Raw genomic sequence first — 24,834 nt, 5'->3', positions numbered from 1 at the left:
GTGGCTCTTTCATGTCATTGTCCTCCCCACTATGCTCATTAACACCATAGGCTAGTTTTTAAATGGAACCACGCAATATGAACTCTTCCATGTCTGGCTTCTTTCCCTCAACTTCATTTTTTTGTGTGAAAATCACGCATGTTGCGTTTCGGTAATTTATTTTTGTACTGCACTTCCGATTCTTTACTACAGATAATGGTCAGCCTCCATTCCGCTAACAGCTTTTTTTCCTCTCCGAGTTGCTGATTCTAATCGCTGCCTTGGACGATCTATAAAGCTGAGCGCGCGCTATGTGACCTCTCAGGGGTCGCTGCCTTGGACGATCTGTAAAGCTGAGTGCGCGCTATGTTACCCCTCAGGGGTTGTTTCCAACCGTGTTGTTGACATCTTGAGCCTGCCAAGGACTAGAATAATCTGAAAACTAGGCTTCTCTGGGGGTCTCACTGAGTGACAGGGTTAGAACCAGAAGAGAACATCGTCTCCAGAAGACATTTCACCATTTTCTTTGATGGTAAACAGGCTCACTTATACCGAATCCAAACCCAGGCGAGAACTACGGACTCTTGAAATGGTCGGCGAAAGGGGCGAAAGCACCAGGAAATCGTGCTTCAACAGTCCATGACTGAAAGGAGGGCCTGAAACTGTGGCCATAGGCCGGCCCTTTTGTTAGGGCCTTGACCTGGGCTTCCGCTACAGGGCCCGGTCACGAGGCCAACGCAGCTCCACCTCCTACGGCGGCCAGTGATGACGCCACCACGTCGGAGCTGATAGACCGCGGTGACGTCTCCACCGCGCCAAACTCACTGAAAATCAAACCGCTACCATTAGGAGCCCTCCACGCTTAACATATCTGTTCTTTCTCGTTTGAAAGTAACCAGGCTGCTCCTCCCCATTTTTTGCCTTCTTCTCGCGGAGGCTGAGAGACTAACCTTACACAACATGGCGGCCTGGTGTGTCTGGTGTCCTAGAGCGGACGAAAGCAGGTGACTCTCTAGTCAACTTCCGACTTGGACTCCGAAGATCGGTACGTTATTTCCGGGGCTGGGTTAACGCAGCGGTTTCGAGCTGCGACTGCGCAGCGTGGCCCAGCGCGGTCAAATTATAATACATAAAGTTGTCAGGGCGGAGAGCAAGACATTACTCTTCTCGGATTGCCGGTTCGCTCGCGAGACTTGAGCGTTGCTAGGAGATTCGGCAGGCGGGCGGAGCCAGACTCGGCGGGGCGGGGAGGGGTGGGGCTCGGCGAGGCGAGGAAGGGTGGGTGGAGCCAGGCTTGGCGGGCTGTGCGTGCTCGCGGTGGGCGGTGGCGGCGGCTGCCTCGCGAAGGTTCGAGATCCGTCGCGTGCGGGAGGCGGGCCGCGATCTTGCGCAGGGTCGGTGTGGGCGCAGGCTGCGGCGCCGCGACTCGTGTGGGTAGGCGTCTGCGCTCGGTTTGAGGGCTCGGCGCGGGGTTTCCTGTTCCTTCCTCTGCGCGGCTGCAGCTCGGGACTTCGGCCAGACCCAGCCCCCATGGCTTCAGAAGAGGTAAGTGGTCCGGCCCCATCTTCCTTATGCCCCCCGGCTGGAGCTGCAGCGCCAGCCTCCCGCCCTACCGCCGTTTCCGTGGGCTGAGCCGCCCTGCGGCGACCCGGTCCCGCGCCAGTCGGTGCGCCGCCTTCCCGGGGGACACCTCACTCGCCCCTTGCTGCGCCGTCGGCTCCCCGGCGCTTCCACTCGACCTCGCACCCCACTCGCCTGCTGGGCTCGAGCGGGGGTGTGCGGCGATTATCCGTGCAGGCGGTGCGGGGAGTGGGTCTGAGAGAGCGGCCCTTTGCGCGTGTTCCTCAGGCCCTTCCTGCCCTGGTTTCCCAGCCAGTGGACAGGAAGCTTCATTCAAGCAAAGCTGGGTGCAAACATGAGTGTCGTTCTTGGTAGAGGGCGGTTGGAAGGTGAGTTCTCAGTGCTAGCACTTGAATTCTCCTAGTCAGGTTTTCTCTACACACGAGGAGCTGTGTTACTCTGGGCAAGTTGTTTAGCTTCTCTGTGTCGCAGTAGCATCCATTTCATAGGGTTGTTAAAAAATATGATTTCTAGGTGTTTAAGTCAGTGATTGGCAAACAGCAATCTGCTGTATGTGATTTTTAAAATAAATAACTTGGAAAGTTAGTTGTAATTAATAGTAAGAAAGCGAATGGCCTGTGTTAAAGCTCTGTAAACTCTGAACGTTGGAGAGTTAAATTTTGTGGAGACTTAGTTTGCTCAGTTAGAAAATGGGAATGATAGTACTTGTATTGCTCATTTCCTGGCGTAAGTGGGAGGTGAAGACGGGACAGTTATTCACAGTTAAGTGTTGGGTGTGTATTAACTAGATTTGCTTTATGAAAACAAGTACTGGGGAGTCCCAAGCTTTTGTTTTGTTTCGTTTTTGTTTTTTAAACTCAAAATCTTTTCTTTAAATGAAGAAAAACTATGAGGTTTGTGTGTTCCAGTATTAATCTGGGTATCTTGTGACAAGTCTTTTAAGGTAGGTCTTGGGTACTATGTGCCCCTAGGAGAGAACTTCACAGTCTTGCAGGTGGATAGCTCAGTGTTAGTCCTCTTGAAAGTAGTGATCGTTCTCAGTTTAGGCACTTAGAAATATACATTTAAGGGCACTTGATTTTTGTTTTGTTTGAGATAAAATTCAAGTTTTTAACCATTTTAAAGTGTACAATTCAGGTATTTGTTTTTTGTTTAAGTATATTCACAGTGTAGTGCAGCCATCACCACTGTCTAGTTTCAGAACATTTTCATCACTCCAGAAAGAAACCATGTAGTGTCTTTTAAACAATTGCTTCCCATTCCTCCCTCAGCCCCTGACAACTACTCATCTTGTACTTTCTGTGAATTTGCCTATTCTAGGCATTTCATATAAATGGAGTCACGCTGTATGTGGCCTTTTGTTTTTTGGCTCCTTCAACTTAAGCACTAACATTTTCAAGTTCATCCATGGTGTAGCGTGTATCAGTACACATGCTCTTTATGGCTAAATAATATTCTATTATATGCGTATGGCACATTGTGTTTATCCTTTCATCCGTTTATGGACATTTATTTCCACTTCTTTGTTTGAGACGGAGTCTCGCTCTGTCGCCCAGGCTGGAGTGCAATGGCGCAATCTCGGCTCACTGCAATCTCCGTCTCCCGGGTTCAAAGGATTCTCCTGCCTTAGCCTCCTGAGAAGCTGGGATTACAGGCGCGCGCCACCATGCCCGGCTAATTTTTGTATTTTTAGTAGCGACGGGGTTTCACCACGTTGGCCAGGCTGGTCTCGAACTCCTGATCTCAAGTGATCCGCCCGCCCGCCTCGGCCTCTGAAAGTGCTGGGATTACAGGTGTAAGCCATGGCGCCTGGCCTTATTTCCACTTCGTGACTAGCATAAATAATGCTGCTGCGAGTACTGTATCCAAGTTTTTTTGTGTGGATGTGTTTTCAGTTCTCTGGGGTATATACCTAGGAGTGGAATTACTGGTTCATATGGTAACTTTCTGAGAAACTGTAGTTCCAGAGTGGTTGCATCATATTCCTGTAAGAAATGTTTGAAGCTTCTGAAAGTTTCTCCACATCATTATCAACATTTGTTATTTTCTGGGGTGTTTTATTTTTCTTTTTCGGTTTATGATACCATCCTACTGGGTGTGAAGTGGCATCTTGGGAATTTGATATGCGTTTACCCAATGATGAAGATGTTGAGCATCTTTAATGTTCTTGGTGTCCATTTCTGTGTCTTTGGAGAAATGTGTGTTGAATTCCTTTGCCCATTTTTGAGGCACATTGGTGTTAATGCCTCCTAGTGAAAAATTAGGAAATAGGAAGATAAAGCTTGAATGCCTTATGGGTAGGGATAAAAGGGAAATAAAATTTTTATATACGTAAAACAAACACATGCCAAGAAGGCAAGGAAAATTACATGATAAATTAGATAAGAAACTAGGGCATCTTAAAGTATTTGTGCAGAAAAAGCATCAAAGGAATCACCTTTGTTGGTTTCAAGTCTGCCAATAACAGAACTGAGGAACTGTCTCAGTTTTAAGTTTTTTCAGTGGATACTTTATAATAAAAAGAGTACTTTAGAGTCAAAACTGGCAATAAAGAGGGCTTGGGAATTCAGCCATTGGGGGAATCCCTTGCCTAATTCGAAGTACCTTTCTGATTCTGCTAGATAAAGTATTCCTATTTCAGTCAAAAAGCAAAACCTCTTGCTTAGACTTAATATATTTCATTTTACATTTCAATATTTTTTATTATGAATTAGTTGTAGAATCAGCGTTTTTTTGAAACCATTACAATAAAAATATTACTTTGAACTGAAACATTTTGGTTCTATGCTCAAAAGATGAGTTTGCAAGATTTTTTTGTCATAGTAATATGAGCTGTTCTTGGAAGGGTCGAGAGTGTGGACAAGAGGGTTGGGCAGAGTTTTTTTTTTTTTTTTTTTTTTTTTGGGAGACCGAGTTTTGCTCTTGTTGCCCAGGCTGGAGTGCAATGGCGCGATCTCGGGTCACTGCAACCTTTGCCTCCCGGGTTCAAGCGATTCTTCTGCCTCAGCTTCCCGAGTAGCTGGGATTACAGGCACGTGCCACCACACCCGGCAAATTTTTGAATTTTAAGTAGAAACGGGCTTTCGCCGTGTTGGTCATGTTGGTCTCGAACCCCTAACCTCAAGTGATCCACCCGCTTTGGCCTCCCAAAGTGCTGGGATTACAGGTGTGAGCCACTGCACCTGGCCAGAGTTGAACTTTTTATACCATGTCATCTGTTATAGATAGGCAAAACTAGGGCATCTGAGTTAAATGAGATAACAAAAGACTTGTAGTAAAAGAAAAGAATTAGTTCTGTTATTGCATTTTATAAGACTATTAAGAAACAGGCTTTCAAACTCTGTTGTGCGTCTGATACTCTGAGTTATAAAGCACTAAAAGACTTTTTTAAATTGAGCTTTTGATATAATCAAGCTGTGACACAAGATTTTTTTGGTCAAGTTGGTAGTGTCAAGCCAGAGTGTAAAGTTATTGTAAGAAAAGTGAAACAGCTGTTTGGAAAGATCTTGTGTATTTGCAGTATGTCAGAGGGTAATTGGGGGAAAAAACTTAGGCTCAATAATTTTCTAACATTGTCTTTAACTCTTGAATTTCATAAAATGTTGCCTCTATCTCTAGAAAGTAGAAAGTAGTAGACTTTAATAGATGATGGATTGGCAAGAGAAGAAAATGAGAACGTGGTGGCTTTTTCAAAAGATAATTTCCAAGAGTATGTTGCATTTTCGGTCTTTTGTCACCTTCTGTGCAACCAACTCCTACACTTCTGAGTGTAAGACTGACCCAGCTTCAGAGCAAGACTTTTCCTCAAAAGCAGAAATTTTTTTTTTAATCTTTTGTCTTAAAAATTAAGACTTTTTTTATGTGAGGTATTTGAGGTGGGAAGATCAATGAAGACCAATCAGTGACAGAAAGTGGAGCATTCATTACCTCAGTTAAGTTTGCTATAAAAGCATTTTACCATAGTCACTGCATGTTCTCTCATCTCTTAAATATTTTAAAAGTGTCTAACATCTAATGACACTCGGATTAGATGTTACAAGGAAATCTATGAATCCTTTGTCAAAAAAAAGTTCTTTGTTTTACTTTTTAGGTCGCAGACATTTCTTGTAAATATTTTAAAACATAAACTGGAAAATTTAGGTTTGAAGACCTATTTATTGTTTGTTCAAGATTGTTCAAAGTTTTCCTTTTGAAAAAAAGGAAGCTTGAGTTAATTACAGTTAATAAGCCAGACGGAAGAATTGAAGTTGCAACTCAATCCTAGAAAATTTAGATGAACTTCTTAATTCTTAGTGCTTATTTCAGTAAGTTGAAATGAGTGATACGCACAATATCAAGCCATTTCCTTATTTATCATAGCTAATTTATTTTTTGTCTTAACACAGCTACAGAAAGATCTAGAAGAGGTAAAGGTGTTGCTGGAAAAGGCTACTAGGAAAAGAGTACGTGATGCCCTTACAGCTGAAAAATCCAAGATTGAGACAGAAATCAAGAACAAGATGCAACAGAAATCACAGAAGAAAGCAGAACTTCTTGATAATGAAAAACCAGCTGCTGTGGTTGCTCCCATTACAACGGGCTATACGGTGAAAATCAGTAATTATGGTATGACTTGCTTCCCTATAGCCAGTTCTGCCTCCGAGCAACCTATTCCTCATAGTGGTCTAACAAATTCATCCCCAATGAGTTTTGAGTCTGTGTTTTTGGTGGTTTGGAGCAAGACCCATCAGTTTTTATTTAATAAAACTTTTTAAAGATATAAATAGGAAAGGATGCGTTCTAGAAGCTGTTAACAAGAGTAAGGTGATTCACTACAAAACGTAACAACAAGGAAGGAACTTATTCTGAAATCGTTCAGTATATATGAGACACAGCTTTGGTGGTGGTGGTGGTGGTGGTTTTTAATCATGTTTTATGTTTCACTCTGCCAACCACCACAATTAACTGAGGAGAGGAATCCAGTTAAATTCAGGAAATATTTTTGAGCACCTAATGTGTATCACTATTGTGCTTTGACTTACGCATACACAACAGTGACTAAGACCCAGTCCTTGCTCATGTTGTGGTTGGGACACTGACGTATAACTCATAGTATAACAATGTAGTAATACTGTTTTCCTTCAATGGTGTATACAGTTTTTTGTTTTGGCGGCAGCGCAACTTGAATATGAATGATGAGCTCTCATTGGAGCAAGGACAGTCTTGTTTTTCTTTGTGCTAATAATGTCTAGCACATAATAGGTAACATAGCTGAAGAAATAATTCTGGAGGTGAGGAACAGGGAGAATTAGAGAGATTTGAGTGTGAAGGGTGAGTCGTACGTTCAGCAAGTCAAAAAGGAGGGGAACAGCATGAGCAGAGGATGTGAATAGAGAGTTGGAAGGCATGATCTATTTTGAATATTGTTATAGTGAAAAGCATGTGTATGTCGTGCTTAAGAGATGTACTATATAGTAATATAGGAAATTGCACCGTGTACTCAGTTGAGTATAGGAAACTGGTCTGAAGGTGTTGAGGATTATGGTATTTTAACCAGGAACATAGATTTGTGTTGAGGGAGAAACTTGTCAATCCGGAGGATGGACTGACTGAATGGGAAGAAACTATTAATAAATGAAGTTCTCTGGACCCCACTAGGGCATTTTTTCATCAACACTGTTTCTTTTTAATTTTCGAGGGTACATAGTAGGTGTATATATTTATGGGGTACATGAGATGTTTTGATGTAGGCATGCAATGTGAAAAACGTCATGGAGGATGGGGCATGTTTCTATTCTATAGGACTAAGTGAGCAATAGTCAGGGATATGTATGTATATATTCTTGATAAACAAGATGCTTTTTTGTGAAGTTTTTTATTTTCTACAAATGTGATGGTATTTTGTGAAGTATTTATATATATGTCTTTTATGTTGACAGAGTAGTTCTAGGTTAGAGACGTGCTGGTAGTTTGATAATACATACTGAAATGGCATTTAATAGATACCAGTAGGTTTGTCAGATTTGGATGAAGAATTGGAGTCTTTTACATTCTACTTTGCCCTGGAAAGGAATTAAGAGAGCTAGGATTCCATTTGTTTGACTACTTACAGAAGTAGAAATGGTTATGGAATTAGTATTGATACTTAGCCATCCAGCTTAGTGGAGAACTACCAATATTTAGATGTCGGAGAAAATTGTTTCCATAAAAGCTATAAATGAACTAATCTTAAAGAATGTATTTAGTGATCATATTTTTATTCTGAGGGATAAAAAGAGCATAGGTTTTGTATTCAGAAACCTGGATTTGAATCTGAATTCTACCACTTGTTAGATGCCTAGCTTTGGGTAGAGTACTTAACTGCTTTGAGGCTCCATTTCTCAACCTAGAAAATTTCTTATATTTCAAATTTTTTCATGTTTATATGACTGGATTTTCATAATTTTACTTTCCTGAGTTATGAGCCATGTGCATTTGCTGTTCTAAAGATAGTTTCAGAGGCTTACTTACATCCCATCTTTTGTTGTCGTTGCCAGGATGGGATCAGTCAGATAAGTTTGTGAAAATCTACATTACCTTAACTGGAGTTCATCAAGTTCCCACTGAGAATGTGCAGGTGCATTTCACAGAGAGGTGAGTTCTCATTATAATGGGAAAGACAGTGAATTAACAGTCAACATTGCCTTATCTTGAGACTCTCTTCTTTGCAGTTTTTAAAATTCTTAAATTTAGAATTAATTATACTTTACAACTACTTTGAAGAGGTGAGCGTTAACTGGCCAAATGCACACCCTGAAATAAAGCCAGCAGCTTTTTTCCCACAAGAACTATGGAGTAAGAGCACCTTTCATAGAACTAGAAAGATGATGTATTCACCATTGTGTTGCAGGTCATTTGATCTTTTGGTAAAGAATCTAAATGGGAAGAGTTACTCCATGATTGTGAACAATCTCTTGAAACCCATCTCTGTGGAAGGCAGTTCAAAAAAAGTGAGTGTGCTTTTTTTGATTGTAATATTGTGAAACCTTACCAAATTGAACCTGGCTGATTTAGAACTGAGATGAACTGGAATGAATTTGTCCTCTGTAACAGGGACCACTGCCTGTTTTGTGAATGTTTTATTGGGACATAGCCAGGCTTATTTGTTCATGTGTTGTTTGTGGCTGCTTTTGTGCTACAATGGCAGAGTTAAGTGGCTACAGCAGACCATATGGCCCTAAATGAAACCTAAAATATTTACTATGCGGCCCTCGACAGAGAACATTTGCCAACTCCTTTTGTAGAATAGGCTATTGTAAGAATATTCCATTAAAATCAGGGAGGAAGTAAACGTTTGAAGGTAGTTAAGAGTGAGACTTGAGTTTTATGCCAGGTTTACAGCTTATTGTTTGTGACCTTTGGCAGCTTAATCACTCTGTGCCTCAGTTTCTGCATTTATGCGATAGTAATAATTTATTTCACAAAGTTGAAATGATACACTGAAGTGCAATACCATTATGTAAAGTGCTTAAATTAATGCTAGTGTTAGCATTGTGCATAATACTCGTATACATAAAAGGAGGTCTTAAGCACTTAGCCTCCTTGGAGTTAGAAGCAGCTATAAAAATAAGGAAACTGTCTTTTAAAAACTACTCTTTGTAATTTTTACTAAATCAGATAGTCCCTCTTTTCTGCCTAATGTGAATAAATGAAGTTTAATGCGTTAGGTATATAGACATGACATTCTGCCATCTGTTTTTATAATACATAATTACTTAACAGCTTACAGGTGATGCTCAAATATAGTTGGATTCGCTGTCTTACTGCACCCTTCTGCAACCACTAGTCCCATAGGTAGAGTACCAAAAGATCCCTAGAAGTATTGATCATTGTTTAAAAGACCTGTACATTGCCCTTCTTTCTCACTTTCAAATGCCTCACCTTGCCCCATACTGCCTTATACGACTTGGTTTCTTGCCTATCCCCGACCCCTTTTATTATATTACTGTCTTTTTCAGTCACTAAAATCCAGCCACTCCTCCTGCTCCTCAAACACACCAAGATGATCCCATCTTGGAGCCATTCTACATGCTCTGCCAACTGCCTTCTCCTGACCTTAGGCTTCAGCTCAGATTTGCCTCAGAGAGGCCTTCCTAATGAAGTTCCTGCCCCCACCCCCCATTAACACCCGCTTTGTCTTGATAGCACTTTCCAGGATATCAGGGTATTCAAGTTTTACTTATTTATGGTCTTTTCACACCATGAATGTTCAGATTTTGGCCTATTCATACAGGTATTACTGGCACCCAAAATAAGTCTATACATACTAGGGACTTGATCAATTGAATAGATAATTGTTTTATAAATATTCATGCTTATCTCCATGTCTTCTAAGCTGTATTTGTTTTCCTGCTTTTCTTCCAGGTCAAGACTGATACAGTTCTTATATTGTGTAGAAAGAAAGTGGAAAACACAAGGTGGGATTACCTGACCCAGGTTGAAAAGGAGTGCAAAGAAAAAGAGTGAGTCTACTTCCATTTTTTTAAAGAATTTTAGTGTATTGTTTGAGATCATGGATTTTTAATAGTTTGTCTTTATGGATAATGTATTTCTGCTTTCAACTGTCAAACTACCTGAAGAGGGCACGTCCAGCAAGTTGCTTTTTAAGGTCTTTGTAGTTAAGGGTTGGCTCTTTAGTGTGGTTCTTAACCCTAGGCACAGTTGTGCTTCTATACAAATAACTGTGCCCATTCCCAGATACTCTGTTTCGGTAGTTTGAGAGAGGCTTAGGTACCCCTGTATGTTTTAAATTTCTCAGATGCTTCTGATGCATAGTTTTCATTGTCACTGGTTTATAGTGAAAAAGATAAAATATTTTTATCCTTCTTAATAATGACCTTTTAAAAATATGTATTCAATGATACTTGCATTCTAGGTCAGTTCATCTTCTAAAGGTACTGACTACATTAATTCAAGACCCAGGCCCAGATCTGTGTATCTCAGGCTTAAGAGTAGAGTTTTTCTAATTAAAAAATACATGAGCTTCAGGGTACATCCATGTGTAATGTTTATGATTTTCCCTCAAGTGTTTTTTTTTCAAATTATGAGGAAACATGCTTTTAAAAAATGAAAACAAGTTAGAAAATCAAATTCTTATTTTACCTGTCAAAAATCACAGGAGGCCAGGTGGGGTGGCTCACGCCTGTAATCCTAGCACTTTGGGAGGCTGAGGCGGGCGGATCACCTGAGGTCAGGAGTTTGAGACCAGCCTGGCCAACATGGTGAAACTCTGTCTCTACTAAAAATACAAAAATTAGCCGGGCATGGTGGCATGTGCCTGTAATCCCAGCTACTCGGGAGGCTGAGGCAGACAGAATTGTTTGAACCTGGGAGGCGGAGGTTGCAGTGAACCGAGATGCGCCACTGCACTCCAGCCTGGGCGACAGAGCAAGACTGTCTCAAAAAAAAAAAAAAAAAAAAAAAAGGGAAATCCCTGTGCCTAAAAATAGCCCCTAACTATTTTGATGACCTCTTTCATGCACCAAGTGTGTGCATGCTTGGTACGTGTGTGTTGTTTTCATTAAGATGAATTTGTGCGTGCCGTTTTGATTGTAAATATCTTTGGGTACTCTGTCTTCCTTCTTATCCCTCTACTTCCTGCCAATGTTAACAACCTGAATGATAGTATCTTCCGGTGCTTTCGTTTCCCCATTGTTGTATATGTTTTCTTTTTAAAGGAAGCCCTCCTATGACACTGAAACAGATCCTAGTGAGGGATTGATGAATGTTCTAAAGAAAATTTATGAAGATGGAGACGATGATATGAAGCGAACCATTAATAAAGCCTGGGTGGAATCAAGAGAGAAGCAAGCCAAAGGAGACACGGAATTTTGAGACTTTAAAGTCATTTTGGGAACTGTGATGTGATGTGGAAATACTGATGTTTCCAGTAAGGGAATATTGGTGAGCTGCATATATAAATTTGACAGATAGCTATTTACATAGCCTTCTAAGTAAAGGCAATGAATTCTCCATTTCCTACTGGAGGATTTGTTTAAATAAAATATGCTTATTAAACACTCCTGCAAAGATGGTTTTATTAGTACCCTGTTCATTTTGTTCAAGGAAGGGTTATATTGCATTCTCATGTGAAATATAAAAAGCAAGTCTTGCCCAATAAAAACGCTACATTGTGTGTATTTTTTGTTCAGCTAAGAATTGGAAAAGTATTTGCTTGCCTTTAAGTTACTGACATCAGCTTCCACCAGTGTAAAAATTGAGTAAAACCTGAAGTTTTGCATAAAATGCAAATCGGTGCCTGTGCTTGAAGGTTGCTGTAGAGCATCTGACCCCTTATTACCACCTTAAGCAATGTATATGCCATGCATTACTATGCACTAATTCAATCACAGGTGTTTCTATCTAGATTTAAATATATTTGTCAATGAATGTGGAATAGAAAATCTAAACATGACAATAATAGACATATCTTTGTATGGTACCAGTTAGTTTTGCCGTGGATCAGATGGTTTATAAAAGTAAAGTAATAACCATAAAGCAAAAAATAATTTGAAAGCCCGTCTATTCCTATGCTCAATAAAGTTAAGTTTTTCTTCATTAGAACAGTTTTATGATTTATTTGTCTAGGAGTATGTCAGAAAAATCAGGCTTTTAGAGAATTACTCCTATTCCCCCTGAAGTCAGGACCAGTGCCTGTGATCTCCATTATTTTATTTTACTGGAGGTATTAGCCAACACAGATCAGAGAAAGCAATTGAAGCCAGGCATGAAGGCTGGCGCCCGTAATCCCAGCTACTAAGGCTGGAGGATCACTTGAGCCCAGGAGTTTAAGGCTGCAGTGAGCTATGATAATGCCACTGTACTGCAGCTTGGGTAACAGATTGAGAACCTGTCTCATTAAAAAAAAAAAAAAAAAAAAGCCGTTAGACACACAGGAAAAATCCAGAAGGGTAAACTCAACTAAAGCTACAATTAATATGGGAATTTGGAAGAAGTGGTAGGATTTAAAATACAGAAACAGTTTATGTATAGGATAGCTATAAGTAAATACTGAAACACATTATGCCTCTGTAATTGGGGTTGACACATGAACAGAATAGCAGACACAATGCATATGCAAGTTACAGAATATGGTAAAAGTGGGGTAAAGATGGGTGTTTAATGATACTAAGATAACTGAAAATAGGCATATAGATATATTCCAAGCCGCCTGAAGATCTAATTGTAAAAAGGAAAGCATACAAATACTAGAAGAAAATGGGGGAAAACGACATTATATGTGACTTAAAACCTAGAAGAAATAAATAAAACTATTGATCAATTTTAACTACATAAAAATGTTTATAGGACAAGAAAAACCCCACCATAACCCAAGGCAAACAATGTAGTATTGACAGGATTCCAATAATTAAGAATACTTCATACAAAAAGAAATGTAAATGACCTTTAACATGTAAAGATGCTCACCTTGTTCAGAAGAGAATAAACCAGTGTTTTTACCTTTCACTTGAAAAAGAAGTATAAAAACAACTGTATTGAGTTGAGGCTGTGGAGAAATAAGGACACATATATGGGAATGGAATGAAAAAGTTAAACTTTGGTTAACAAGAATATTTGGGCAGGTGCAGTGGCTCACACCTGTAATCCCAACACCTTGGGAGGCCAAGGTGGGCAGATCACTTGAGGTCAGGAGTTCAAGACCATCTGGCCAACATGGTGAAACCCTATCTCTACTGAAAATAAAAAAAACTAGCTGGGCATGGTGGCAGATGCCTGTAACTCCAGCTACTCGGGAGACTGAAGGACCAAGAATCACTTGAACCTGGGAAGCCGAGGGACAAGAATCACTTGAACCCGGGAGGCAGAGGTTGCAGTGAGCTGAGATTGTGCCACTGCACTCCAGCCTGGGTGACAGAGTAAGAAAGACTCTTGTCTCAGAAAGAGTATTTGGTAGTAACCATCAGAATGACATATTCATTTATCCTTTGACCCAGAATTTTAACTTCTTTCTGGGCTCTGAAAGGTACATTTAGAAAAATTTGGAATGCTATATGCAAAAGATTAAAAATACTCGTGTCTATTTAACAGGAATGTATTATGGTGCATCCACATGAGGGAGTACTTAAGTCACAAAACAAAACAATGAAGATTTCTATATAACGTAAAATGGTCTCCAGGATAGAGTAAGTGGAAAAGCAAAGTGCAGAACATTTATGGTATACCCACTACATTTGTGTAAGAAAGGGTGAGAAATGTGAATGTATGCACATAGGTGTATTTGCTTATGTTTCAAAAAGAAACGAGTAAACCCAAAGCTAATAAAAATCGTTAGCAGGGGAAGGAAGGAGATGAGAATGGAAGCTATTCTGTGAATTTAACTTTTTCTAGAGTTTTGACTTTAGAACCATCTAAAATTTAACATGACTGAAAAAGTAAAACATGACCCTAAACCTATCAACACATTGTCTTAGTCTATTCCTGCTGCTGTAACAAAATGCCATAGACTAAGAATTTATAAATAATATTTATTTCTTGCACTTCTGGAGGCTGGGGAAGTCTAAGATTTGGCACCAGCAGATGGGTGTTTGGTAAGGGCTTGCTTTCTGCTTCCAGTACGGTGCCTTCTCGCAGTATCGGAAGGGTAAAAGGGACAAACTCTCTCCCTCAAGCCCTCTTAGAAAGGCACTGATCCCATCCATGAGTGTGGAGCCCTCCTGGCCTAATCACCCCTAAGGGCCCCACCTCTTAATAATACCAACGCATTGTGGATTAGATTTTAATGTGAATTTTGGAAGTACACAAAATGTTCAAACTATAGCATGTATATATATCAAGTTGGCAGTATAAACTACTTTCAAGTAGCTTTAGAACACAAGTGTTTGCCCATTGGTAGTGAGATGGATTCTAAGTTGAGATATTAGCTAGAACATTCCAGTTGGTAAGTTGTCATACATATTTAAGAAATATGAATCCAAACTAGATTGTGATAATTCCCTCATAACTTCACCTCCACCTGAGTTTCGGACTCTGCTATCCAGCTGCGTACTAGTCTTCATCAGATGACAACAGGCATCTCCAACACCGCATGACTGGAACCTGAACTCGCTTATCTTCTGTTTCCCCTAAATTTGTTCTTTTTCCAAATTTTCTATCTTGGAGTTGCCCTCTTGGAATTGCCCTCTACCATCTATCTAGACACTTTTATCAGGAACCCAGAGAACCATCTTTACCTCTTAGATATAATCAGTCTTGTAAGTCTTGCCCAATTTTCTTTCCTAAAACTTTAAAAATCTGTCCTCTCTCCTCTACTAATACCACAATGTTAGTTCAGGCCTTCATCTTCCTCAACAATTAAGACATCCTCCTAACTGGTTGTCTTGCCTGTAGCTTTTTCCTCTCATGGCCATCTGCCACACAGCTGTCACTTACCTGTATTACAAACTGATGATGTCATTCCTGTGCTTAAAACTCTGTAATACCTGGTATGTCAGTCTTAATTCCTTCACATGATTTGTGAGATCCTCCACAATATGGGCCTTGTCTTGTGCTTCATATTTCTGATCTACTGTGGTTCTCTGATGCTACAGAGTTTCTTTGCTTCTTTGTGCTTTTGTTCCCTCTGTGTGCAGAAAAAAATCTCACCCCTCACCTCCTGATTTATTAAGTTCTCCAGGAATATTTTCCTGATGTTAAGTAGGTACTTCCATTCAGTATGTATATTTTTATCACTGGGCTGATCACACTGTTGAGTTACTGAATGAGAACTTTGTGCTACCCTTACTCATTTCTGTTATGGATTAAATAAACATAAAAATAGGGAATATATACTGTTCCAACAAACTTTTCCTCTTTAGATGGAGACTTTCAAGGACTTAAAGAGGCATAATTTATTTTAAAGTCCCTTAAGGATGGACAAGAAAACACTTAGTGGTTCTTTTGTTCAGCCATCACAAGAAGAAGTGGAGCATTAGATAATCCAGAACAGCAGCCTTGCTATCCAATCTACTGTTTATCTAACAATAATAGTTAAGGGGAGCTCTGCAGGTCAGCAAAGCTAGTCCAGGATTACAAACTGCCATACATGAGCTACATGTCAATTAGTTGGATTATGTATAAGATAACATTTTATGAAATAATGCTCTTAATACAAAAACCCCATATGTTACTAAAAGATTAAACTTAAAAGGAGGGTATAAAAAACATTCACAGAAAATATTTATTATGCTACTCTTTGCACTATGTATGGGAATAGTATGTTAAGTCCAAGAGAAAAGATAATTCACTGACATGAAACACCCAAATGTCTTCATTTTAAAAGTAGTTTAGAGATAGCATCAGGTAGGCCAAACAACTGTACTGGGCCCCTGTAGAGATTAGGGTTTGGTCTATTAAAAAAATCTTTGCTTGCTGGAACTGCAAGCTTGGCTTCCCTGCAAGCTCAATAGGTTCTGGAGCTCATTTACCATGTTGCTCGCTGGATCCCAGAAAGTTGCCCATGGTCAGCTAAGTGACGGAAGACTATACGACTAAGCCTCCAGCGCCGCTTCACACCACGCGGACGGGACGTCATAACACACCGATTTCTGATTCTAACAGGACAGCTATCCCGGGGGAGGGCAGCAATTTCTTCATCAGCCACATCCTAAGGGAAATCACATTATTACACAGATCACATTACATTGTTGCACATGTATTTTGCTCCTTCTCACTTGCAGGTGATTTTCTTTTTTTTTTTTTTTTTGAGACAGAGTCTCACTCTGTCACCCAGGCTGTGGGTGTTAGATTGTGCAACGTCACAATCTCAGCTCACTGCAACCTCCGCCTCCTGGGTTCAAGTGATTCTCCTGCCTCAGCCTCCCGAGTAGCTGAGATTACAGGTGTGCACTACCACACTCAGCTAATTTTTTGTATTATTAGTAGAAACGGGGTTTCACCACGTTGCCCAGGCTGGTCTCAAACTCCTGAGCTCTGGCAATCCGCCCATCTCGGCCTCCCAAAGTGCTAGGATTACAGGTGTGAGCCACAGCGCCCGGCCACTGGCAGGTAATGTTCATTGCATGAGTACCATAATTCATTTATCCATCCTACATTTGATGGTCATCTTACGATTTGAGCGAATATAAATAGTGCAGCTACATACTCTTGTTTAACTCATTTGTAAAGTATGTGAATGTATTTCTGTTGCCGCCTCATGTTTTTTGAATCACGAAAGTGAAACCTCTGGAATGATGATCAAATAGGAGGGAATGTGGCTTGAGATAAGACTAGAGAAGGAGGAAGGAGAGTATCACATGGAGCCCTGATGTCTATGGTAAAGATTCTGACAACTAGAGAAGTAAAGGGGAGAGATCAGATGAGGTTTATATTTTAAAAAAATCATTTGCAAGGTAGAGGATGAATCAGGTAAGGGCAAAGTGGTTGAGGGGAGAAAAGTAGGGATTACAGCAGTAGCTGGGGCTCAGGTTTTGTCAGTAGAGATTTTTTCTTATGTATGTGTTCAAGAGTGTGAGTGTTCATAATATTCACTTTAATCTGATAAGTGTGCTAACAAGTAGATGGACCCTGTGCTAGACTGTGGTGCAAGCAAAATAACACATTAAAATAACACAAATTAAATGAAAGTATATAAAAGCCAAAAATTAACAAAAGCTTATGCATGTGTTACCATTATGAACTAACAGAATTACATAAAACAACATGATTGCCAGGCACAGTGGCTCACGCCTATAATCCCAGCACTTTGGGACGCAGAGGCGGGCGGATCATCTGAGGTCGAGAGTTCGCGACCAGCCTGACCAACATAGGGAAACCCCATCTCTACTAAAAATACAAAATTAGCTGTGTGTGGTGGCGCATGCCTGTAATCCCATCTGGCCGGGAGGCTAAGGCAGCAGAATCGCTTGAACCCAGGAGGCAGATGTGGTGAGCCCAGATTGTGCCACTGCACTCCAGCCTGGGCAACAAGAGCAAAACCCCATCTCAAAAAAAAAAAAAACCATGATTGAGCCATTGAGTAGTAAACAATAAATGCTATACAAGGAACTGGAGAGGAGAAATGACTGGGCAGGAAGATTGAAACCAAGTTTCATGGAGGTGGACCTTAAAGAATGGCTAGAAATTATTGATTGATTGATACATACCCCTTCTTGTTCCCCGAAAGATTTAAGGCAGTTTACAAATGAGGAAACTGGGGCAAAGAGAAATGAGAGTAGGAAAGATAAAAGCCTCAGGACACAAAAGTGCATGCTGTGAAATTAGAACTGGGACATAAATTTGACTTGTAAGCTACTTAGCAGGCAGCAGAGAACCATGATCAGTTTACATGATTCACAGACTCTGCACAGTTATTGCTGCTAGTCATACCAGAGACATGTCTTCTGGGTATCTTCATAAAGGTACTCAAACAACACACCCCCAGCTGTATTAATGTATAGTTGACAAATAAAAATTGCATATATTTAAGGCATACAATGTCATGATTTGCTAAACATATACATTGTGAAATGATTACCACAATGAAGTTAATGAATGCATCCTTCACCTCACAAAATTACCGTTTGTGTATGTGTGGTAAGAACACTTCAGATCTACTCTCTTACCAATTTCAAGTACACAATACAGTACTATTGACTATAGTCACGGTGTTGTGCGTTAGCTCCACAGAATTTATTCATCTTACAACAGAAAGTATACCCTTTGACCAGTATCTCCTGATTTCCCCCTGCCCGCCATACCCCCTAGTCCTCCTAGCTCCAAGCAACCACCATCCTGCTTTCCTGCCTCTATGATCAATGTCTTGAGCTCAGTTTCTTGGGGGCCCCCCGCCCTTTTTTTTTTGTTTTGAGACACAGTCTTGCTCTGTCACCTAGGCTGGAACATAGTAGCGTGATCTCGGTTCACTGTAACCTCTGCCTCCCGAGTTCAAGCAATTCTCCTGCCTCAGCCTCCCGAGTAGCTGGGATTACAGGGTGTGCCACTTGCACCCATCTAAGTTTAGTATTTTTAGTAGAGATGGGGTTTGGCCAGGTTGGTCTTGAACTCCTGACCTCAGGTGATCTGCCTGCCTCGGCCTCCCAAAGTGCTGGGATTACAGGCGTGAGCCACTGTGCCTGGCCTGCCACTTCTTATTACTCCCTAAATGTAGGAAAGTAGCTTAATGCCACTTTAGTATAAGCCATAACCCAGTGGTCCAAGGCTCTCAGTTTTCTGCTCATCTGGCTTAATCCAGACAAGACTAAAAAGAAACCACAGTAATAAATAGGATGTATATCATTCTGCCAACTTCTCTAAATGTAGTTTTTTAAACATCTGAGTTCTCAATAACTTGAGAGGCCTTGAGTTTAATTTATATCTCCCTGATGAGCCTTTTGAACGCAGATATGCTACATCACCACTTGGGTGCAGGACTTTATGCTTCAGAAAGCCAAGCAGGGTGACAAGAAAGTAAGCCTTAATGGAAAGGCACTTCAGCACACAGAGGTGGGCAAGGGAGTTCAGGAAGACAGGCTCAGAATGGTGCTGGGTAAGGAACAGTTTAGGCTGCGTACCAGGCACACAGACTTCAACATCAGCAATGCCTCCCAGTGCCTTGCCAGTTAAAAGATTGGGATGAGGCTGGACACAGTGGCTCACACCTGTAATCCCAGCACTTTGGGAGGCCCAGATGGGTGGATCACAAGATCAGGAGTTCGAGACCAGCCCAGCCAACATGGTGAAACCCTGTCTCTACTAAAAATACAAAAATTAGCCAGGCATGGTGGCATGTGCCTGTAATCCCAGTTACTCAGGAGACTGAGGCAGGAGAATTGCTTTAACCTGGGAGGCGGAGGTTGTGGTGAGCCGAGACTGAGCCATTGCACTCCAGCCTGGGGAACAGAGCGAGACTCCCATCTCAAAAAAAAAAAAATTGGGATGAAGTCAGGGAGAGACCTTAGGTGAAAATAACCACCCAATTTACCAGTACTTTCTAAGGCTGGCATAATGAAACAGTTGTAAGGCTAGTTAGGAGTGAATGTCTTTAATTTGAAACTCAACAAAATCAGTTTCAAGGCTATTTGTTTATATTGATGTGGATCTTATTCTCCAGAAATTATATTGATAGCAAGTCACAACAAACAGTATCAAAAGTGATCTGATGTTGAGTTAATGATCTTGTGGTACAAAGGGACTCATCTTAATTAGCTAACCTGAAGAATTTTTGGCAAAATGGTATTCTTCCTGAGTGAATTAATACGTAGCCTCTCATCTGCATATTCATAGGCCATTTTTCGTCTCTTCACATCGCGCCACATTCTCCAGTCTACATAGTGACTTCGAACTTGGCCTGAAGCTGATGAAGGAACCATCTGAAAGACAGAGACAAGGGACAAGTGAAGGATAGCCAGGACAACATTCTGAGTGTTCCTCAACCCTGCAATTCTCTTTCTGCCACTATTTATCATTTAGTATTCTTTTAAGAGTTGTTTTAGATCAGTTTAATAGTTTAAGATAATAGACTTCCTAATTTATTCAGAATAACTTTTATGGATGTATATTAAGTCAAAATCATAATAATATAATGCAATAACATATGTATTGGAAGGTGAAAGACAGATTTTCAGAAATTTTTATTATTCTGTTTGACCTGTACTTAGGCCAATAGTCATATGGTTCAAAAATCAAAAAGGTATAAGAAGACACACAGTGAAAAGTCTCCCCCCACCTCATTCCTCACCTGCCCAATGACTCCCTTGCCCCACAGGTATCCACTGTTTCTAGTTTCTTGTATATCCTTCAGAGATTTTTGTCTGTATACACTCCCCTCCCATTTTTCGTTCCCTCTTTTCAGTTTACAATATACCTTAGAGATCTTTCAATAACTGAATGTAAAAAGCTTCCCCATTTTCTTCATATTGCATAATCCGCTATATAGAAGCATCATAATTTAACCTGCCACGTATTGCTGGACAGATCTCACTATTTATTATTATAAACAATGCTGCAGTGAATAATGTCTTAGAAATCATTTCATATGTATTCCTATATATCTTGAAGATATATTATTATTTATTTATTCTACTTTTTTGAGATGGAATCTAGCTCTGTCACCCAGGGTGGAGTGCAGTGGCGCAATCTTGGCTCACTGCAACCTATACCTCCCGGGTTCAAGCAATTCTCATGCCTCAGCCTCCTGAGTAGCTCAGACTACAGGTGCCCGCCACCACACCTGGCTGTTTTTTTTGTTTTGTTTTTTGTATTTTTAGTAGAGATGGGGTTTCACCATGTTGGCCAGGCTGGTCTTGAACTCCTGACCTCAAGTGATCCATCCGTCTCGGCCTCCCAAAGTGCTCAGATTATAGGCATGAGCCACTGTGCCTGATGAGGATAGATTATTGGGAGCAAAACTGCTAGGTCAAAGGGTACTTTAAAACTATCACTGACCTAATACTTCTCAGCACTAGTTGTCCAGTAATAAGACAGTATATTCCTTGTTGTCTCACATTTTCACGGTGATAATTTACAGTTCTGACTGACAGGACAGGCAAAGGGAGTATAGATTACAAGAAATGATAAGTCTCTCTCAAACCAGAGGAAATATTACATGTTAATTAAACTGCCCCTATAGAAAAATGATGGCTTCCGATAACTGATGTTTATAAATGAAATATATGTATAGCAGAATATAAAATTGAAAATAAGAATACTATAAATAGAAAGCCACCATTTTTTCAATCTATTAACAAAAGATAAACTGAACATCTTCAGTGCTCACATTACTAAACAAAAGTTCCCTGGGGAAATATAACAATTCTGCAATCACCTTTTGAAAAAAAGATAAGCAGGAATAGAATTTAAATATTGATGTGGCATATGACTGAGTCCAGTGAATGCCTTGGTAACCATGGATGGACATGCTTGTCACAGAAAGAGGGGCTTTGAAATCTTGACAGCAATTCAACATTGAAATGCTGACAGAATTTTGACTAAAGTGGGGACAGGGGAGGGGAGAAAAGGTAGTCTGTCCAAACAAAACATGGAAAAGAACAAGATATATTCATAAGATCAAGGGAAATCAAAGAAACCATTCACATTGAGGGGCAACGTGAGGTTTGCTTTTACCTGTGAAATTGAGGGTACAGGAGATTTAGAAAACAAGATTAAGCATTTCTTCTTTGAATTCTTTTTCAAAGTATTCCTAATCAAATTCTCCTAGAAGACTTCTATTAGTTTTTAAAAATAGTCTTTCACTCTATTTTGCATACCTTTTTTTCTTACTAGAAAAGTAATATCCATTTTTTTTCCCCTTTTTTTGAGACGGAGTTTTGCTCTTGTTGCCCAGGCTGGAGTGCAATGACGCGATCGTGGCTCACTGCAACCTCTGCCTCCCAGGTTCAAGCGATTCTCCTGCCTCAGCCTCCCGAGTAGCTGGGATTACAGGCATGTGCCACAACACCCAGCTAATTTTGTTATTTTTAGTACAGATGTGGTTTCTCCATGTTGGTCAAGCTGGTCTTGAAATTCCAAAGTAATACACTTTTAAAATAAAATATTTATTGGCCTATTATATTATTTCTTCTGTGAACATTTTTATGTCCTTTGTCTGCATTTCTACTGTGGTGTATTTCCTTACCAGCTTATAATGGTGCTTTATATATTAAGGCCACACTCTATTCTGCTCTGTACACATCTTATCCTGCCCCCATCTCTCACCCCTCTTCAGCTCCTAAAGCCTTTCCACTGGGCCCTCTCAATCCATGGTCTATCATCAAAATCTTTTAAATTCTCAACTTCTCTTGACATCTCCTTCACCTTTTGCTCTGGCCGAATTTTAAATCCCTCCTCACAGCTTTTCCTGTAGCTCCTTTTTCTTCCATAACTGGGCCTAGAGGTGGGATAGGTAAGTGTCTTCCTTGCTCTTCATTGCAGCTTCGAGTTCTCCTTCCTTTCTGAAAGCTCCTGGCTTTGACTCATGCCATTGGGCTTACTACCTTCCACTACCTCTCATTGTTGCAGTCATCTACCAAAGCCCCTGCCACTCCCTTTCATTTTTCCACGATTTTGGATCCTGGCTTACTGTCACTCTCTCCAATATTGTTCCTATCTTAATTCCTGGTGATTTCAATATACATGAAATTACACCCTGATCACTCTGATTTCTTAACACCTCTCCTTCAATGACTTTTGTCCTCCACTCTTGTTTAACTATTCAATTCCATGCCCATGTTGTGGGTATTTTATTATTAATAAGTGCAAGCTATTATCTCACTTTGTATATCTCAACTCATTATCACTTCTTTCTAGCTTGCTCCTTCTAACACCCCAATAACAATCCTTCTGGGACTTTCAATCCATTGATCCTACCATTTTTCACTTTTTTCACTCAGCTTTTGATTTCCTGTCTTCCTCTCTCACCTAGCCTGAATTCCATTGTTCTATAAATACAATGTTCTCTTGAATACACCATCAACTCTCTGGCCCCTCTCTCACTTCTCTCTACTTACTCCAATTCTCCTGACCATTCCTTCTGTCCATTTCCAACTCTCTTACAGGGTCTCTCTCCCCTTAAATCTCTGACACTTGCTCCCACATCCTCACACTCAGCTGATGACTTCACTTTCTCCTTAATTATAAAATTAGAAGAAATCAAAAGAGCATTTCTATAAATGCTCACCAACATAGTGGCTCACTTACTAGCATCTGTATCATATGTTCTACATTCCCTCCTGTTATCAGAGATCCACTCTGTCCAATAGAGTAACCACTAACCACATAGGGGTATTAAACATTTGTAATATAACTAGTGCAACTGGGGAATGTAATTCTTTATTTTAATTAATATAAAATTCAAAACCAAAGCATTGTAAACATTAAACAACTTTATTATTTTGGTAGAACTATATTTCCCATTTTAATGATGGGAAATTTAGCATCCAAACTGAGATATGCTTTAAGTGTTTGAAAATCTAGTATGAAAAAAAAGAATGTAACTATTTCATAAGTCATTGTTATATTGATTCTATGTTAAAACCACAGTATTTTGGATATACCTGGTTAAATAAAATATTATATTAAACTTAATTTCATCTATTTCTTATTTTTAAAATGTGGCTACTAGAAAAATTTTAAATTACACATGTGGTTCACATTATATTTCTATGAACAACACTGCTACAGATTAACTGTCCAGGTTCCTAAGACCAAACTTCATGCACAAGACCCCATAGCCTCTCTCTTTTTTTTTTTTTTTTAATGTTTTTGGTTTTTTTAGGGCTAGTCAAGTGAAAAAGTGGGAGTGGAGAAGGAACAAATAAATCTGTAACTGGTTGTGATCAATTAGTTGTAAACACCACTGCACTCGAACCAGCCTCCATTGCCTCTTGCCTACATAAAGGTACAGCTCTAGCAATTCTTCCCTCTTCTACATCATCAATTTTTACTACAGGATCTTTCCCTTTCATACACAAACATGCTGTTTTCCCTGCCATGTTAAAAGAAAGCAACCCCCCTCCCGCCCCCGTTATTGACCCATTTTTTTTTGCTCTCCTTTACAGCAAAGCTCCTTTAAAGGCTTATCTATACTCCAATTTCTTTCCTCCTATTCTCTTGAACGCTTTCGTCCCCATAACACCATCAGAACAGCTGTGATTAAGGTCCCAACAACCTTCACACTGCTAAACTCTTCAATTCTCAGCACTTCTTTTTAATTGATTTATCAACTTTGAGCAGAGTTGCCCACTCCTCACACTTTGAAATTCTGTCATCCTTTGCTTCCCGGCCATCCCACTCTCCTAGTTTTCCATCTCCCTAGCTGACAACTCCTTTCAGTCTCCCTTGCACGGTTCTCATCTCTTAACGTTACAAGTCTCTGAGAGCTCAATCCTCGGACCTCGTCTCCTATCTGCTTACTCCCTTACAAATCGGAGTCAATCTCACATCTTCCAATACCAGTTAGTCATATGCTTACGAAAACCAAATTGACATCTGCAGCTCGGACCTCCCCTGAACCAAGCCCAAGCGGGGAAGAGGACGGAAGGAGAACCCCTGGACTGGTCCTCACCGAGCACTACAGGTGGCAGAGCCGTGGGGGACCCGTGGGTTATGAGATTCAGCGGTGAGGGGTAGCGGTGTGGATAAAAGTAGAGGCCTGACCTGCTTGAACGTCCGCAGCAGCGAGCCCAGCATGAAGGCCGCCATGTTGTCCGCTGCAAACTACAAACCGCTGCAACTTTATTGACACTGCCGAATAGCGCAGGACACGAGGGGCGGGGCCTGGGCCGCCTGGGGCGGAGCTGGGAGGTGGGTGGGAATGTGGCCTAC

The 24,834-nt window shown here is 40.5% G+C and overlaps 2 protein-coding genes across 2 annotated transcripts; one reads left to right on the top strand and one right to left on the bottom strand.

The window, feature by feature from the left end:
* Positions 1-1,053: 1,053 nt before the first annotated feature.
* On the top strand, positions 1,054-12,141 carry CACYBP (calcyclin binding protein). Its single transcript, XM_034941077.3, has 6 exons — positions 1,054-1,524; positions 5,946-6,165; positions 8,076-8,172; positions 8,429-8,528; positions 9,943-10,040; positions 11,256-12,141. The coding sequence occupies exons 1-6, from the start codon at positions 1,510-1,512 to the stop codon at positions 11,410-11,412; spliced, it is 687 nt and encodes a 228-aa protein (XP_034796968.1). The 5' UTR covers positions 1,054-1,509; the 3' UTR covers positions 11,413-12,141.
* Positions 12,142-12,859: 718 nt separating this feature from the next.
* MRPS14 (mitochondrial ribosomal protein S14) lies at positions 12,860-24,823 on the bottom strand. The gene is made up of 3 exons (XM_003824684.6): positions 24,667-24,823; positions 19,725-19,883; positions 12,860-16,180 (listed from the first exon to the last, which is right to left on the bottom strand). Exons 1-3 carry the CDS (start codon positions 24,709-24,711, stop codon positions 15,998-16,000), a joined length of 387 nt encoding a protein of 128 aa, XP_003824732.1. The 5' UTR covers positions 24,712-24,823; the 3' UTR covers positions 12,860-15,997.
* Between the last annotated feature and the right edge of the window lie 11 nt (positions 24,824-24,834).

This window comes from Pan paniscus, chromosome 1 (genome assembly GCF_029289425.2).
Source record: "Pan paniscus chromosome 1, NHGRI_mPanPan1-v2.0_pri, whole genome shotgun sequence".
Taxonomy (NCBI): Eukaryota; Metazoa; Chordata; class Mammalia; order Primates; family Hominidae; genus Pan; species Pan paniscus.
This window is presented reverse-complemented; position numbering and strand designations above follow the sequence as displayed.